The following is a 16,603-nucleotide window of genomic DNA, read 5'->3' as shown; positions in this document are numbered from 1 at the left end:
ACAAAAGGCAACCATCACCCCCTCCCCCGCACTCACGGTTTGAGTCTATCGCACACTCAGTTTGAGATTCGAATATCGTAAGTAACACAAGGATATACGTTTGCATGTATTTGGGTTCTAACCAAAATCCACTTTCAAATTTTTTGGTCATGACCAAAATTCTGGTTCTTGTTTGGAACACGACCGATTTTCTGGCATGTCAATGCTCCTCTGTCCACTCTAGTTATTTTTTTTTGTCAATATTGGTCAAATCACGGGCTAGCAAAATCTTGATCAAAACTATATAGCCAGGCTAAAACCAAAAACGCACATATAGTATAGTCCATAATAGCATATTCGACATCCGAATATCTACTCCATTGGTGTATTCGAAACGCAACAGAACCAAACTTGATGAAAACTTGAACTTGATGAAGAACCCAATCGCGTAGGGGCAGGCAGAAGGCAGCCCGAGATCTCAGTTGGCTCGCGGGCCGAAAGGGACACCACACCGCACCGCACCGAAAAGCCGCACCAGCACAGCCCCGCACCGTACGGCTAGGTTGGCGTCTCGCATTCCGGGGCCCCGCCCGTCAGCCTCGGCGGGCCCCACCCGCCAGCGACCACCTCGCGCGCAGCCACCGCGTGGCTGGCGTCTCCCTTTCCCCGTACCAGACTAGACTAGAAAGCAACGCGACTAGAGAGAGGAGAGGAGAGGGAGGCACGCCGCACGCACTTGGTCGGTCGCCGCCACCACGCCGCCGCCCATCGCCGCCGCCCGTCGGAGAAGGGGCCCGGAGACCCATGGCGGGCCGCAACGGCTTCGAGGACGACGACGTCAACCCCTTCGCCGTGAGTGCTCGCTCGGCCCCTCGCTCTTCCTCCCGTCGGCGCGAGCGCTCGTGCTCGAGATGCAGTGCTTCCCCCGTCTGTGTAGATCTCGGGCTGCCTTTTTTTTTCCTTTCCCTTTCCTGGCCTGGTCCGCGTCGGCCGTGCCCGCGTTCGAGATCGGCATTGCTTGTTTGGTCCCCGCGCGCTGGATCTGGGCATGGGAGGGGGCTGCGGATATGTGCGCCTCGAGTTGGCGTGGCGATTGCGCTTTGTAGGCTGTGTCGACTGATTGCTCTTGAAGCGGTTGGTTGGCTCTGGATCTGTGCTCGTGTGACGAATTAAGCTGCGCGGTGGATGGTTAGTAGCTGGTGCTAGGTGCGATTGGAAGCGAGACGCATGAAACTAGAATGTACCCTTATTGCTTGAACTTGGGATTTTGGTGTCATCGCAAGCAAACTTACACAATGTGGTACGTTTGATAGTTTGATTGATGTGGGCGATACCATCTTATATCAGTTGGTTTGCTTGTTAATCAGTTACTGAATACTAGTGTCAAGTTGCTGGAGCTTGGTTACCACCATATGCTAAACATTAGGGACTTGGACATTACGTGTGGTGGAATGCTGGTATTGTTTGTCAGGTAGAGGATGAGCCACTTGCTGCCCTTGGGTTCATTTTGAGACATCACTAATTTCAAACCCACTGTTTTTGTGCTCAGTAATTCAAGTGGTTTCTAGAAATTTACCAGTGTGCTACAAGCTACATATGTCGGAACATGGTTAATGTGATACCCAATGTATTGATAGATAGGTATGTTCGTAAGACAAAAATGTATGGATAGATCATGGATAAAAATCTTAGGTTCGAGATTTCTGCATTCTAGGCTCTATGTGGGAGTACTTGTCGCAAGTTCTTTTGTACTGCCAGATAGGTTTATTCGTTGGCGATGTCATTGAGCTGATGTAGACAAGGGCAACGTTTTAGTGTAATCTACTTAAACACACCCCACTGTGATCACATTAAAAACTATGTGTCTATGTACATGCCCTTGAAAACTTAATGTGCCTATGCACATGCCTGCGAAAGTATGCATTGGCAGGCCATTCTCAATAACATGCCAAAATATCTTTGTTTTTTGGGTATCTAAATCCAAAACCTTCTAATAATCAAGTAACTGCGCATGCATGCAGGATGCAGCAATTCTTGCACCCATCACCCGTCATTTCTTTTGGGTATTTTTGTATTGTTAGATCTTTCATCTGATTTTCATTGTATGTTATGTTATGTTGTTAGTACATACATATTCATTACATAGAATAGAAGTACATGAAATATTGATGTCGAGCAGAAGGCTAATTGTTGGCAAAGGAAATATCATGCTATTATTAAGTTGCTCAGAGGCTTCTATTTTTGTTCCTGCCCGTTCCTAATATCTTCCAAATGCTTCATTTTCTACAGGGAGGGAGTGTCCCCCCTGCCTCCAATTCTCGACTCTCACCTCTCTCCCACGAGCCTGCGGGTTTTTATAATGTGGACATTCCTATGGATTCAACTAAGGTACGTCTAGTTTTGAGAAGTTTTTCTTCACTCAAGAAAATTGTGTCGGCTAGCTTCTTACTCTAATTGGAATTGGATAGATTTTCTCTTCGTCATTGCCATTTATCTATTCCTTATGTATCATCAAGTACTTCTTGTGAGAATTTTTACAAGTCTGATGGTCTGTTTTCCAATTTTTGGTGAAAATTATAAGACATCCTAGCATAAATAATTTTGTTGTAATTTTGCTATTATTTGTTTCATTATCTTTTTAAGATATATGCATGACCAATCACGTAAAATATTCTCTTGCATATTTCGAAAACAGTCATGGAAGGGTACTTTAGTCATTCTGTTTGGTCACTTTCTCAATCGTAAGAGATCCATGTGCCAGCTCAAAGTTCGCCTTATAAAAATTGACCGAATGGGGGTAAAACTGTATACAAAACTTGACAGTTATTCATTTATATCATGCATGTTATTATCTTATTTAGGATGTGAAGAAAAAGGAAAAAGAACTCCAAGCGATGGAAGCCGAGCTAAACAAAAGAGAAAAGGTATGCGTGTTATAAATACTGAGTGATTTGACTGTTCTGCTGCTCTTAGCCAGTTACAGAAATATTGATATGCTACCAGCTTTCTCATAAGTGGTGTCACATCAGATGTAAATCCAGAATCTACAATGTCGCCGTGATTTGTGATTTAGATATGCTAACTGGGGCATTGATTTATTTAGTGTTACAACCAGTGAATAATAAAACCTTATTTATGTTGATTTGGGATTTTCAGATCATTAGTGCTGCATATAGTAGCTATCCTAGCCCTAAAATCGCTATAGTTTATACATTATGTATATTAATTATCTGCTGGTCTGGCAATGACAATATGGTAATTTTTTATGGCGTGCTGGCATGAGTCTACAGAAGTTGTGTGTCCTCAACCTACCAAATACTAATTAAGCAGTTCACTGTTATTGCCACCAGAGTATTGGAATTACTGAACAGGTAGTGTGCATTGACTTAAGAGTAGGATGTCAAATGGCTACCAGAATTATCTATTTGGTAGTGATGCAATTTGAGGCCGAGTAATAGGGGCTGAAACATGCATCATCTTGCAGCATATAGTGGCTCTGCTGGAAAATAAAGGGTGCTTTTGCTGGTAGTTCAAACATGCATGTGAATTTTAATGGGAAAAATAATTTTAGCACTCAAATTTTGTTTTTCTGATTTCTCATCAATGTAAGATAAATTTGTGCTGTGAGGAAAACAATGCGGCGCTCTATCTCAGAGCATACATCTTAATTGATGAAAAATTGCAAGCATGTATAGGAAAACATGTGTAACAATCATTTGATTTTTTCTTTCTTTCTGATTACCATTTGTCCCAAGAACAGGTGCAAGAACCATTTCATTTCGACCTGCTTTTGTCCGTTGGTCTTGTTATCCAGATAGGGGAACCTATATCTCAACTTCTTGCTAAATTTGGTTGGTTATGGCGTCGTATATCCAGTGATGAATGGTCTATACAATTTTGTTTCCCAGTCAAAAACAGTGGTTCATCTGGGAGGATCATGTTTCTTGAGCTTATTATTTAATATGTTAAATTTTGACAGTGAGATGTCATAGTATTTTAAATCACAGAAAGATTGTCTCTTTGTAGTGTATTCCATGTATGTGGATACATGTTTTATTTACCATATGAGATGTTCCTTCTCCAACTGCTGATCTGCTCCCTCTTTGTTTGTCTCTCTGCCCTAGGAACTGAAAAGGAAGGAAGAGGCTGCGTCGCGAGGTACAACCCGCATTCTTTCCTTTTGCTGAATAGCTTTAATAGTTTTGTTTTGTTCACGTCTCTGGCATAAAAAATTGAAGACAGAAGCATGCTCGATGAAAGCAATTTGTGCACCTGGAAGTGTGTAGCAAGAAACTGTAGCCTGCCCACTCATTTTGAGAGGAGTTCACAGTGTTTCGGAATTGTTCATAAAAGGGCAACATTGACATTTAGAGTTTAGGACATGGGATGGGACATCAGGGTTATCAGTATGTCACACTGCAACCTGCATGGTTATTGGTAATATTTGCTGTCAATGATCCTTTTCTTAGATTGGTAATTTGGAGTTGGTCATTTCAAGGCTCCAAATTTGGGATGTCCAAAAATAAACAATTGTCATTTCTTCTGGCAAGAGCAAATTTAGTTTTATACTTTGTATGGTTTCTCTAGCAGTGTGTTTGCACAATTATATTTCTCCTAATCACTTCTTTGTTTCATTTTCAGCTGGCATTGTCATAGAAGACAAAAACTGGCCACCCTTTTTCCCTCTCATTCATCACAATATTTCAAATGAGATACCCATCCATCTACAAAAAATGCAGTACCTTGCATTTTCATCATTTTTGGGTAAGCTCTGGTAATGTGAAAAATGTGGTGTTTGGTATGAAGGTTGTGCTGCCATTACCTTTTTTTTTTGCTTGAGTACTTCAGAATAATTTTGGGAAATAATTACGTGGTGTTCCACAGGGCCTCCAATCCCTTTATTGTAAAGATTACTTCCTCCGGTCCTTTTTAGTCTGCATATAAGTTTTGTCCGAAGTCAAAGTATCTCTACTTTGACCAAACTTATAGATAAAAGTATCAAAACTCACAATTCCAAATAAATATTGTTAGATTCGTTATGAAATGTAGTTTCATAGTATATATGTTTTGTATTGTAGATGTTGATATTTTTTAATATAAATTTGGTCAAACTTTTGCAATGTTTGACTTGAAACAAATCTAATACACGGAGTAAAAAGGACCGGAGGGAGTACAAGTTTACATCCAGAATCTAATATGGTCTCTCAATAGATTACAGACCTGGGTTCTCTGGTACCAAGGTTGTGTTGGGTTTGGGCCCAAGTTTGCCTACCAATAATCTGGTTAGCCAAAATTTTGGTCAAGTTTTTGCCTGGCCAATATTGGCAAGAACATTGGGGGCATCGGCATGCCCAAAAGTTGGCCACCATCCAAAGAAAGAACAAATTTTGGTCATAACCAGAAATTTGATATGATGCATTTTAGGCAGTCTAAACATACTTGGCCATCTTTTATTTTCTTAAAACTCTTGACAAGACCTCTACCTCTACCGAGCTTTGCCTCCATGCCTTGAGCGCACCATCAATACCAGCCACTATACCCACCATGATTGAGTTTCTGCTGGCATATCAAGGACTTACGAATACTGGATCGCCATCTCAAACTGTGTGCTTCATGTGATGCAGAAGCCTGGAGGTTGTTCTCTTCTATTATCACGTGAAGTAACTCCAACAACAGGATCATGTCTCCCACCTATACTCACGCAGTCCAAGTTCTGGCCTCCACCACCGCTCCCTCAAACCTCCAACCAGCTGGGCCTCTACCTCCTCTACTCACACGTCCCAAGCCTTGGCCTCCATCACCTCTCCATCATTCTCCTGCCCTCTCCACTTTGCTGCCTCCGATTGTACCATCACCAATCCCCACAGTAGGCAGATCAACCGAGCCAAGTAGCCGGACAAGCATGGCCAATGACCAACTAAAGGTACCAGGATAGTTAACAGCACCACAAGTCCACAACATAGATCAGATCAGCCATAATAGTATCAGAAGAGGCGATGTAACTTATAAAGATCAGCCCAGCAACCTGAACTGGAGTCCAACAGCAACATAACAAAAACAGAGACACACAATGCCTCTCGACTACTCCTTTCTCTCACTTTTTCCTTCTTTTTGCATGACTACAGCCAGATCACATGAGCAGTGAGTAGCCAGTGGTCATATTCAGTGGTGACCTTCCAGTAATACCGATCCTCCTGCTCTTCTTCCAGATCCAATCCAGCCTATCTCAAACAGTAGAAATGCAGATAAAATTCTCCAATTTCTCTGCAACGGGCAACATAATTGTAACTCATGTCAGTCTCTCTGCGCGGCCTGACAGGACCTGCACAGGTGGCCACTGGAGCCTGGTGACGCCTGCATGCCTGTTGGAATTGAATCACTCAACTCCCCCTCTTCCTGAGATATGTTTCAAACACACACGCAAAACTACTACTAGCAGTGAGGCTTTATTGATATCACACACACAGCACTAGCACTGAAACCCTACTCTCTCTCACTCTCACTCTCACTCTATGGATATCTGTTATTTCTCACAACTTGCACAAGGACACAAGCTGTTTAGGTGACTTGTTGATACACTACAAGCTATTTATAGGAGTTCTAGGCCGGTGCTAGTGTTCCTGGCGCTACAGTGCATGGGCAGACAAAACCATTTCCAGCACCTTCTTCATGAAGCCAGTCCCTGCCGACCTGCTCTTACATCTCATAGCTAGCTTATCCTGGAGTCTACAGCTAGCTATTGCAGCTTTTAATCTTTCTTAATTATTAAGTCATCAAAGAGAGAGGGGCTACAGGACACAGGGATTATCCTAACAATGCCGACTATCATTTTGGACATCTATTAGATCCTAATACAAATTCACTAACAAGTATTTATGTTGCAACTTCCTGTCATATTTTGCACAAATGATGTGATTATCAACATAAAATGAGAAGCAAATAAGTTTGAAATCCTCAAGATACTGCAAAGGGATCTACCATCTTCATTTGATTAGTGGACCAAGAGCTAATCTTGTGGAAAAGCAATTTGATATATAGTTTTTTTTATGGATTTTGTGTAATTTTTGTAAAATTTGGATCTCATGCAGGAATTGCTCTCTGCCTCTTCTTTAATATCATAGCGACTACAACTGCATCTTCATTTGATTAGTGGACCAAGAGCTAATCTTGTGGAAAAGCAATTTGATATATAGTTTTTTTTATGGATTTTGTGTAATTTTTGTAAAATTTGGATCTCATGCAGGAATTGCTCTCTGCCTCTTCTTTAATATCATAGCGACTACAACTGCATGGATTAAGGGAGAAGGTATAGTTAAAGTGTATCTTATTGTGCACATCTGATATAGCAGTTGCTATCACTATTAACTTAGTGAAACTAATACAAATCTCTGCTTTAACAGGTGTCATGGTTTGGTTGCTTGCCATTATCTACTTCATATCTGGTGTCCCTGGGGCTTATGTGTTATGGTATCGCCCTCTTTATAATGCGATGAGGTAGGGTATATGCATTGAGAATTTATTGTCTATATGAAAGAAATTCACCTTTCCAAATATGTCATGTGACCATATCTTGTTTATTATGATGCCTGTCGCAGAACTGAGAGTGCTTTGAAGTTTGGGTGGTTTTTCCTATTTTACATGGTAAGATACACTTTGCTAGTGGTTTCATGCGGCCACATCTTAGCATTAAATAAAAGGTTTAACGTATCCTCAACTGCACATCCTACTGATCATCTTTGTCCATTTCCAGATTCACATAATCTTCTGCGTGTGGTCAGCTGTGTCTCCCCCATTCCCTTTCAAAGGAAATTCTTTGACGTAAGTCTCGTATTCTTTTCTTGTGCACCTACTTCTGGTTTGCTGTGTGGGCTGTAAGTTGTAAACGGGTATAAATGTGAGGGGTTGTGCATTTCCATGGTCACAGTTTCTGTTTTGTCCGTAAAAGATTATGTGATCTTTTCATAAAAAGTAAGTTGTTTCATTGAATGGTTTGTTTGAAGATGTTGTTAGAACACACAATTAACAAAGATAATCAATGAACTAGATATGTAGATTTAATGTGGAACCCAAATATGGAAAGAAACAGGCACACACCAAACGTGGTGAACTACAAGAAGGGGAGTTTACACTGGCGTCAACTAATCCATGCAGCTATAAAGGCTATACATAAGTGGCATGTGAGAAATACATGAGCAAATCCGAAAATTATACACATGAGCGGCTGTTACATACTTGTTGTCAAGTAACAAGTTCCTGAACCGATTGTTGCCTTTTTGCCTGAGTTGTGGTCAATGTTGACCTCTGCAAAGGATCATGGAAGAAGCATATTTTTTTATCCTGGAACTTAACACACAGGAGTAAAATTTTATACCAGGTACATGGTAAATTGCTAATGCAGACTGAAATCGCCATGTTTCTTGTCATCCATGTCACTCGAAAGTTGTGCTTAATAAATTCTTACCCTCCATGTTATCATATTCAGATTTAGACCTTTCTACCATAACATTTACAGAATGCATTAGAACTTTTATTTTGATCTTATTAACTAAATTACTTTGCTTTCTGATGCTATAGTGGGATTTTGCCTGCCATTGATGTCATAACCAAGAGCCTTATTGTTGGGGTAAGTCTTCATTACAGGTTTATCCAATTAGCCTGGCTAATTTGTTTATGTAGCCATTTGCCTATATCTACGTCTTACCCAGCCCATGCTCCATTTTAAACCAATGATTGTGCTGCTTAATTTGTTTATGTAGCAATATGCCCATATATTCCTCTTACCCAGCCCATGTTCTATGTTTTCCCCAAAGATTGTGCTGTGTCATGCTGCCTCAGTGTGAGGCCCGGCAGAGTCCACTGGCTAGACAAGAAAATCCTCGCATTTTGAAACAGACATCGTGCTCTATACCTGACACACATATGAGTATCAGGGGTTTACTTGGTACTCCCTCCGTCCCATAATATAAGAACGTTTTTCAAGTTAACATAGCTTGAAAAACGTTCTTATATTATGGGACGGAGGGAGTAGATTGCATCTGGAAGTGGTTACTGGGTCTGCCAGTCTTATTTAACCCCTTACTGACATATATATTTTTGTGGAATTTTCATTTGGCAGATATTTTACTTTGTTGGATTTGGATTGTTCTGCCTTGAATCACTGCTGAGCATAGGTGTCATTCAGGTGGGTGTGGTCTCCCTTTTTTTTTTCTGGATGATTAAATTCTTGTTATTTGAAGATCTTAGTCTGCATGGCATAGTATATGTGTGCTGTTTTCTCTATTCCAACTATGATCCCGGGTTGACCGCTTGACTAGTTAACAACCAAAAGCCAATTGAATGTTTTAGTTCTCATTTTTCTTTCATAAGTTTATGATTATGCAGTGTTAGCCCCATGCTCCTTACACACAATGCATTGGAACAATTTGGATGAAATGCTCAATTTTCATTAGACTGATCAGCATGGCCAATAGATCCTTATACTGCAGCCGATGTTGTTCCTATCGTTTGTGATAATCAAACTCTCTTACTCAACATGCAGCAAGTGTACATGTACTTCCGTGGAAGTGGAAAATCCCAGGAGTTGAAACAACAGGCAGCACGTGGTGCCCTGAGCTCTGCGTTCTGATGAAGAAAACCAGCAGCCAGAGTTGTAGCCAGGGTAGTGAGTGGAAGGAGACAGGATGTGTGCCGATTGGAAATGGTAGTCTTGCGCATCGCTGCACCATGCGGATTTGGATCGCTGAAATCATACAGCTATATCTTTTTGCTCTTCTGTTAATACAAATATAAGGAGCCTTCTCGTGTGGATACTTTTAAGGTGGTGTTGTTTCCATTCGTTGACATGGTTTTAGATGTGGTTGATAGCGAGGACCGACTAATATTCTTGGTGGAATATATTTGCATATGTTTGTGAGGGAGTAAATTTACTTGTTCATTTTGGTCGCAGTGTTGATGCAGCCTGCTATGATTGTCAGGTAAGGCGACTCGCATGCTCGATTACAAAGAGCATTTCTGATTTCCTTTCCCCTTTGATTGTTCAGTGGCTACCTGTTAATTTCAGACAGTTGGATCTTTTGTCATTCTTATTAGTAATGATATATCTAGTATGGTCGAACTAAGCTGTTGCATCCAGTGCCTTTTGTGGTCTTAATCATATGATTTGAGTTCCGGTACGGAGAAAACCCTTTTTATCCAAACAAACGAACTGTGAGCTTTACTCTCCTGCTGACTAGCTGCGCCCACTAGGTGCTTGTACTGTAATATTGAGGGTGCCTTGTAAGTTAATAGGTGAGACGATCAATAGATGCAAATAATCGTGTCTTCTCGCGCTCGAGTCATGATTCCTTTTAACCGAGTGACACCGATGCAGAACGCACGCTTTCCCAAACTTAGTGTGTTGGAGACCTGGCCAAGCTTAGCTTGAGCAGCTCGATACCTGAGTGATGAAATCAACGGCTGAACACTGGAGAGTAAACTGTGCCGAACTGGCAACGTAGAGCCGCCATGTGATCTGTATTTGCTGGTTACACCAGTGTTCAAAGCATTCTTTTGTTTACTCGTCTCCAACTCTAAATTTCTGATACATCCCATTCCCTGCCAGAACACGCTATGTGACCATGGGCGCATCCAGTCAATATTGCTCTCCTACACTCTGGCATTCTCCCTAGCAACTACTAGACGTGATCTTGCTACATGGGGTAGCTAGATATGTATAGAAGACACGGGTGGAGGCAAGGACATCATTTTTTTCACCAAACACCACATGCCAACTGTTGTGGCCATTTAATTCTACCATGAATGGTGTGATTTCCAACATTTTTTGCACTCATTGCAAATCTACATATGATCAACCCTAAAGCGAATACTGCTGCAAACCATGACAAACAAGCCACCACGAACACCACATGCTAACTGTTGTGGCCATTTAATTCTACAATGAATTGTGCAGTTGCCAACGTTTTCTGCACTCATTGCATATCTATATATGATCAACTCTAAAGTGAATACTGCTACAAACGATGACAAAGAAGCCAACACAAACTCAACCAACAACGGAAACGTGTTGGTTGATTCTAGCCGCACAACGCGCAACAGTGAGTATACATGTTTTGAGGGCGTTTTAGAGAAAGGGAATTTAGCCCGCCAATCCCATTGCTTGGACCCACCCACCCAGCCTGTTCGTTCTCTTTCGTTTCCTGCATGCCCGCAACACCCATCGGCTAGGATTCCGACGGTCGCCCTAGCACCTCCACTTTGTAGGTCGTGATTGTAGACGTGAAGCTAAGACCGAAGGAAGCCATGCCACCTAGGTTAAATGCGGTGGCGGCAAATCGTAATGGGGAGAGCGTGCCAGGACACAGAGACGCGGGCACGCAATGTCGCAGCAGCAAGGACGACCAGGGCATGGCGGCGTTCACAACAAGGCGCCAAGGTCACAACTAAGTTGATTCCCAGCCCCTTAGGCCATGATGAGCCGAAGAAAACTTTCACGATAGTTATTAAAATCAAGAAATGCCTATTTTAACCTTGAAGAATCGACGGGGGTGATTTGTTATACTGCTCTCCTCACCCGTAGTAGTATAGGGTACCGTAAAAATGGTCGAATAAAAAAGATTATTGAATTTTTAATTGATTATTGATGGTGAAATGGTGATCACCATCAGTGCAGAATGAACATTTGATTTGATTCCAGATGATTGGCTAATTTCAGTTTCATGGCTTCACTCTGCGATGATTATGTAGTGACTAGATCTACAGGGCATGCGAAACGAAATGCTAAGATGATTAGATGAGAACCAAAACAATATTCCTGCTTCGTTGCTAGGCACTCGGGTTAATATCCCCTCTATTAATCTTCACATGTCTTTTTAGGCTTATGCATAAAAATCAAGGTTTAACATAGAATGACTATCCCATCCCTTTTGATTCCTCAAGATGATCCATATTAAAATGTAATCTCGGGATGCAATATTATACACATGCCCATGCACAACAAAAGCAACCAATAGACAATCATTGATTTGCATAGGGAATTAGTTAGTTGAGTTGATAAGTACAATGTTTTTACTAAAACATGGGTTATGTGAACCCAAAATTATGCCATTGAATTCATATTAGAAAGAAGTTTCCTCTATACAATTTCTATGGTAACAACTCATATTTATTGGCCTAACCGATGATAAAATATGAACCTTAAAATTCTATGGACACCTTCTAAACTAGGAAGAAGGTAGTAGTAAGAAACCCGCTCAAGGAGGGCAAGAGTAAGACATGAGATGATGTGATTTTCTTCTCTAAAAATCATAAGACACTGCTTATTATTGATGCTAAAGTAGATGATTTTTTTCCTTCCAAAATGGGGAGGTTGGAAAGTAAAACATGCTTCCTCTTATTTATTTTAATTTACAAATTACATGACATTCCTTTATACGGTTGGAGTGCAATGACGTCTGAACCTAGATGAATTTTTGGTTCATAACACACAAGGTTTATTCTATTTTCTGAGGAAAGAAGGACAAAGGCAATTAACAAATGGAGCATGGCATTTAATTTAAGAGTAATAAACAGCCAAATTAATAGATAGTGGATTGCATTTACGACATCTTTTGCAACTCTGAGCAGCTATGCCTGAATGTTGAGATACAATTGCTACACACCCATTTCGCAGATACAATAATTTATTTGTGCTTGAAAAGAAGGCGCATAATTTTTGTGTCAAGTCAAACGATGCAAAGTTTCACTAAGTTTATCAAAAACTATAAACAACTACCATACCAATTTAGTATCATGCTATATCTACCTAGTATTGTCGTTGTTGATAATTTTTTCTATAAACTTGGTCAAACCTTACTTTGTTTGACTACATGCAAAAAATTATGCTCATTATTTTCAAGCACAAAGGTAGTAAGTCAGGGTCTCCTACTAAGAAGGTAGCGTGGCATATTGCCTCACGACACCAACCAACACACAATCCACACATGTATCCAAGAGCAGCGAAGATAAGAGTTCTCGTGTGTACACTTGCAGTTGATCTTGAACTCGAAATCTCTGTGCGTCCTATTCCTAGTGCTTGATGCTTATGGTCTGCTGCCACGTAACGTTTATCACCACCGCTCTCTCGATCATCCATCCAGTTCTCCATACATGTTCTTATATCAACATTCTATGATTCCATATTGTGTTGGTTCACATAGAGAAAAGATAGTAACTTGTAGATGAGCCATTGGTCCATGAACAAATACATATATAGAGATATGAAACTCAACCACTAGAGGCTCTTGGACTTTAGTTTCATCAATAATCTGTAATGTTATTTATTGTGTGAAAGGTATATATATCTCATATGATGCACCTAATTAAATTCTTTGTCACCGCCACTTTCACCCTTGATTCGACTGCCTCGTAACAAGCGACACTTCTCAGGCGGTGGAAGGGGATAATGTCTGTTTAGGGGGTGTCTCGCATAAATTTTGTCCTCGCAGCTCCTACCTTCGACCTCGTCAAGGTGGTGGTAGACCCCACTGCCAAAGTTTGGCTGGTGTCTTATTCTTGGTGGAGAAAGGGTGTGTGGCGGTTGTCTTATAGGGCAGTTACTACCATTTCATTTTGTGGCCTTGTTCATGGTTGATAGTCTATTAACTTAGTTACAAATATGATTTTTACTAGCTTCACACACAATACAATGGCGGAATTTGGATTTGTATTATAGACTGATCAACGCAGCTAAGAGACCCTCACATTACAACTGATGTTGTTCCTATCTCTTGATCGAACTCTCTTATTCAACATGCACCAATTGTACATGTACTTCTGTGGAAGTGGAAAAACCTAGGAGCATGAAGCACGTCGGAATTAGAGTTAGAGCCACGGTAGTGAGTGGAAGGAGATGGGATGTGTGTCGACTGAGCCTGGTAGTCTTGCACACCACTGCACCGTGTTAGAATTATAGCCATGGTAGTCTTTGATTGGGAAGGGGCTATATGTTAATGTCAACACAATTGGATCTTTTATCATTGTAAGTTAAGATAGATCATGTACAGTCGAAGTAAGTTGTTGTATCGATTGCCTTTTGTGGCCTTATTCATATGGTTTGAATATCATTATGAAGGTAAACCTTTTTGCTTCAAATAAGCGAATGATCTGCGAGCTTTACTCTCCCACCGGCTAGTTGTGCTAACTAGGCGCAGCAACAATTTATAAATGTATGTGTTGTAGACTGTAGTAGTGCGACATGCCCTCTAAGGTTGTAAGTCAAGTGGTGAGCCAATCAATAGATGCAAATAACAGTGTGTTCTCACGACTAAGACACACAATTCCACTTAGGAAAACATGGATACAATGAAGATAATTTATGTTCTATCTTTAAGTGTTGGAGACTGGGGAATTCTTAGTTCGTGCAACTACCCGAGTGATGAAATATCCGACTCAACACTCTAGGATGAATTTTACTGAACTGAAAACATAGAGCCACCATACGATGGGTGTTTGCTAGTTGAGCCACTCTTCCATGGATTATTTTCTTTTTACTCGGCTCCAACTCAAAGTTTTGATACATCATATTCCCTGCTAGATCACGATACATAACCATCGGTGCATTCACCGTGCTCGTCATTGTTGCTCTCTTGCTACATGGGGAAGCTAGATATGCATAGACAATCAAGAAGTGAAACATTTGTGTGGCCAAGACATCATTTTCTCCACCAAACATCACGCCAACGGTTGCGCTCATTTAAGTCTAGCATGAATGGTGTAGTTGCCAAAGTTTGTCTACATATGAGCAACCCTAAAGCATGCTGCTAGCAAACCATGACAACGCTATCACGAACTCAACCAACATTGAAAAACTTCTTAGTGTTCATTGATTTCCAACTCAGTATAGCAAAAGAAAGATAAGTCACGTCACCAAATCCTTTGTGTAACTCAATAGAAATATGAATACACAATATTATTAGATTGTTAATTGATTACTGGTGGTGAAGTAGTGACAATCATAGATTTTATTCCATATGATTTGCTAATTTCTATCTTCATGTCTTCGCTCTACAATGAAGATGTAGTGAGTAGCTCTACAGGGCTCATGAGACAAGTCATTAACATGATCAGGCGGGAACCACAATGATGCACTTGCTTTGTTTCTAGGCACACATAGTGACATTCCCTTTGTTGACTTTTACAAGGCATTTTAGGTTTATGCATAAAAATAAGGGACAATTTCATTTCTGCCCCTAACTCGAACCCAATACTCACATGTACCCCTAATACTCGAGTGTGCTAAAAAATGCCTTTATTCTGCTATGTGGTGTTACAAAAATACCCTGAAGCGATGTTTTCGTCAGGTCTTCTCTACTTTATAAGCTTTGTAATGTTCCTTTGTAGTTGTCGGTGCTTTTTGTTCTTTTTTAGCATCCCCGAGTATCTCTGACTCGTTGCTTTGCTCTGTCAGCCGCCTTAGCCTCCGCTATACATGGAGACACTGAAGCTACAAAAAAGCATAAAGCACCCGCAGCTATAGAGGAACATTGCGAAGTTTATAAAGTAGAGAAGACCTGACAAAAACATCGCCCGGGAGTATTTCTATAATAACTCACAATGGAATAGGGGAATTTTTAAGCACACTTAATAATTAGGGGTAAATGTGAGTAGTGGGTTTGAGTTAGGGGATAAAATGGAATGGTTCCTAATATTTAAGATTTAACATAAAATGACCACCCTGCCCTTTTGACTCCCTAAGATGATACATAGTTAAATGCAATCTTGGGATGCAATAGATGGCCATCGGTTTGCATTAGGAATTAGTGACTTGAGTATATAAGTTTGTTTGCTTTATCAAAACGTGGGCTATGTGACCCAAATGTTATGCCACTGAATTCGTACCAACAGTTCCTATACTTTAAGTTTTATGATAATAACTCATATATTATTGGCCTAACTGATAGTCAAAAGTTGAATCTTAAACTGAGTGACCGGTTGATGATCTAGCAAGAAGGAATCAGTAAGGAAATCATACAAGGATGGAAAAAGTATGGCAAGAAATGATGTGATTATTTTCTCTGAAAAGGGTAGGACATCAATCATTATTGAAAGTAAGCAGAAGCCTAAAATTTATTATTTTTCTCTAAAAACCAATTGTTGGATATTTAACGGAGCTAAAATAATTAAAACCTAATATAGAAAATTATAAAAATATTTATTAGAAAAATTGTTTATTATGTTAGAAAAATGGCCAGTCCATATTTAAAAAGTTTATCATATATTAGCTATATAAAAATGTTCACCCTGTACTAAATAAAATGGTTAGTGTGTATTTAGAAAATCTTCACCGTATATTAAAAAAGTTCATCACGTACTAAATAAACCTTGACCATATATTGGAAAATTAAAATGTCCAAAAAAGGAAACAAAAAGCAATGGAAAACCAAACCCTGAAAACCACAAAAAAGGAAGATAAAAACGAAAAGGAAAATAAGTAAAAAAAATATAAAACCAAAAAAGTGAAAATAAAAAACCACAAACTGAAAACCCCTCAAAAATAAAACAACAGCAAACCAAACAACATACAAGCACGCAGGCAACCCCAAACTGGGCTGGCCCATTGCGTCTCGCATGCGGGCGGAGGCTCCACTAT

General features: G+C 40.3%; 1 protein-coding gene across 1 annotated transcript; it reads left to right on the top strand.

Moving 5' to 3' along the window:
• Nucleotides 1–660: 660 nt before the first annotated feature.
• LOC119348899 (secretory carrier-associated membrane protein 3) lies at nucleotides 661–9,917 on the top strand. Its single transcript, XM_037616906.1, has 12 exons — nucleotides 661–831; nucleotides 2,269–2,367; nucleotides 2,841–2,903; nucleotides 4,104–4,137; nucleotides 4,621–4,743; nucleotides 7,223–7,285; nucleotides 7,380–7,473; nucleotides 7,575–7,620; nucleotides 7,730–7,797; nucleotides 8,554–8,602; nucleotides 9,095–9,160; nucleotides 9,518–9,917. Exons 1-12 carry the CDS (start codon nucleotides 784–786, stop codon nucleotides 9,602–9,604), a joined length of 840 nt encoding a protein of 279 aa, XP_037472803.1. The 5' UTR covers nucleotides 661–783; the 3' UTR covers nucleotides 9,605–9,917.
• Nucleotides 9,918–16,603: the final 6,686 nt, after the last annotated feature.

The sequence above is a fragment of the Triticum dicoccoides genome, chromosome 1B (assembly GCF_002162155.2).
Source record: "Triticum dicoccoides isolate Atlit2015 ecotype Zavitan chromosome 1B, WEW_v2.0, whole genome shotgun sequence".
Lineage (NCBI taxonomy): Eukaryota > Viridiplantae > Streptophyta > Magnoliopsida > Poales > Poaceae > Triticum > Triticum dicoccoides.
This window is presented reverse-complemented; position numbering and strand designations above follow the sequence as displayed.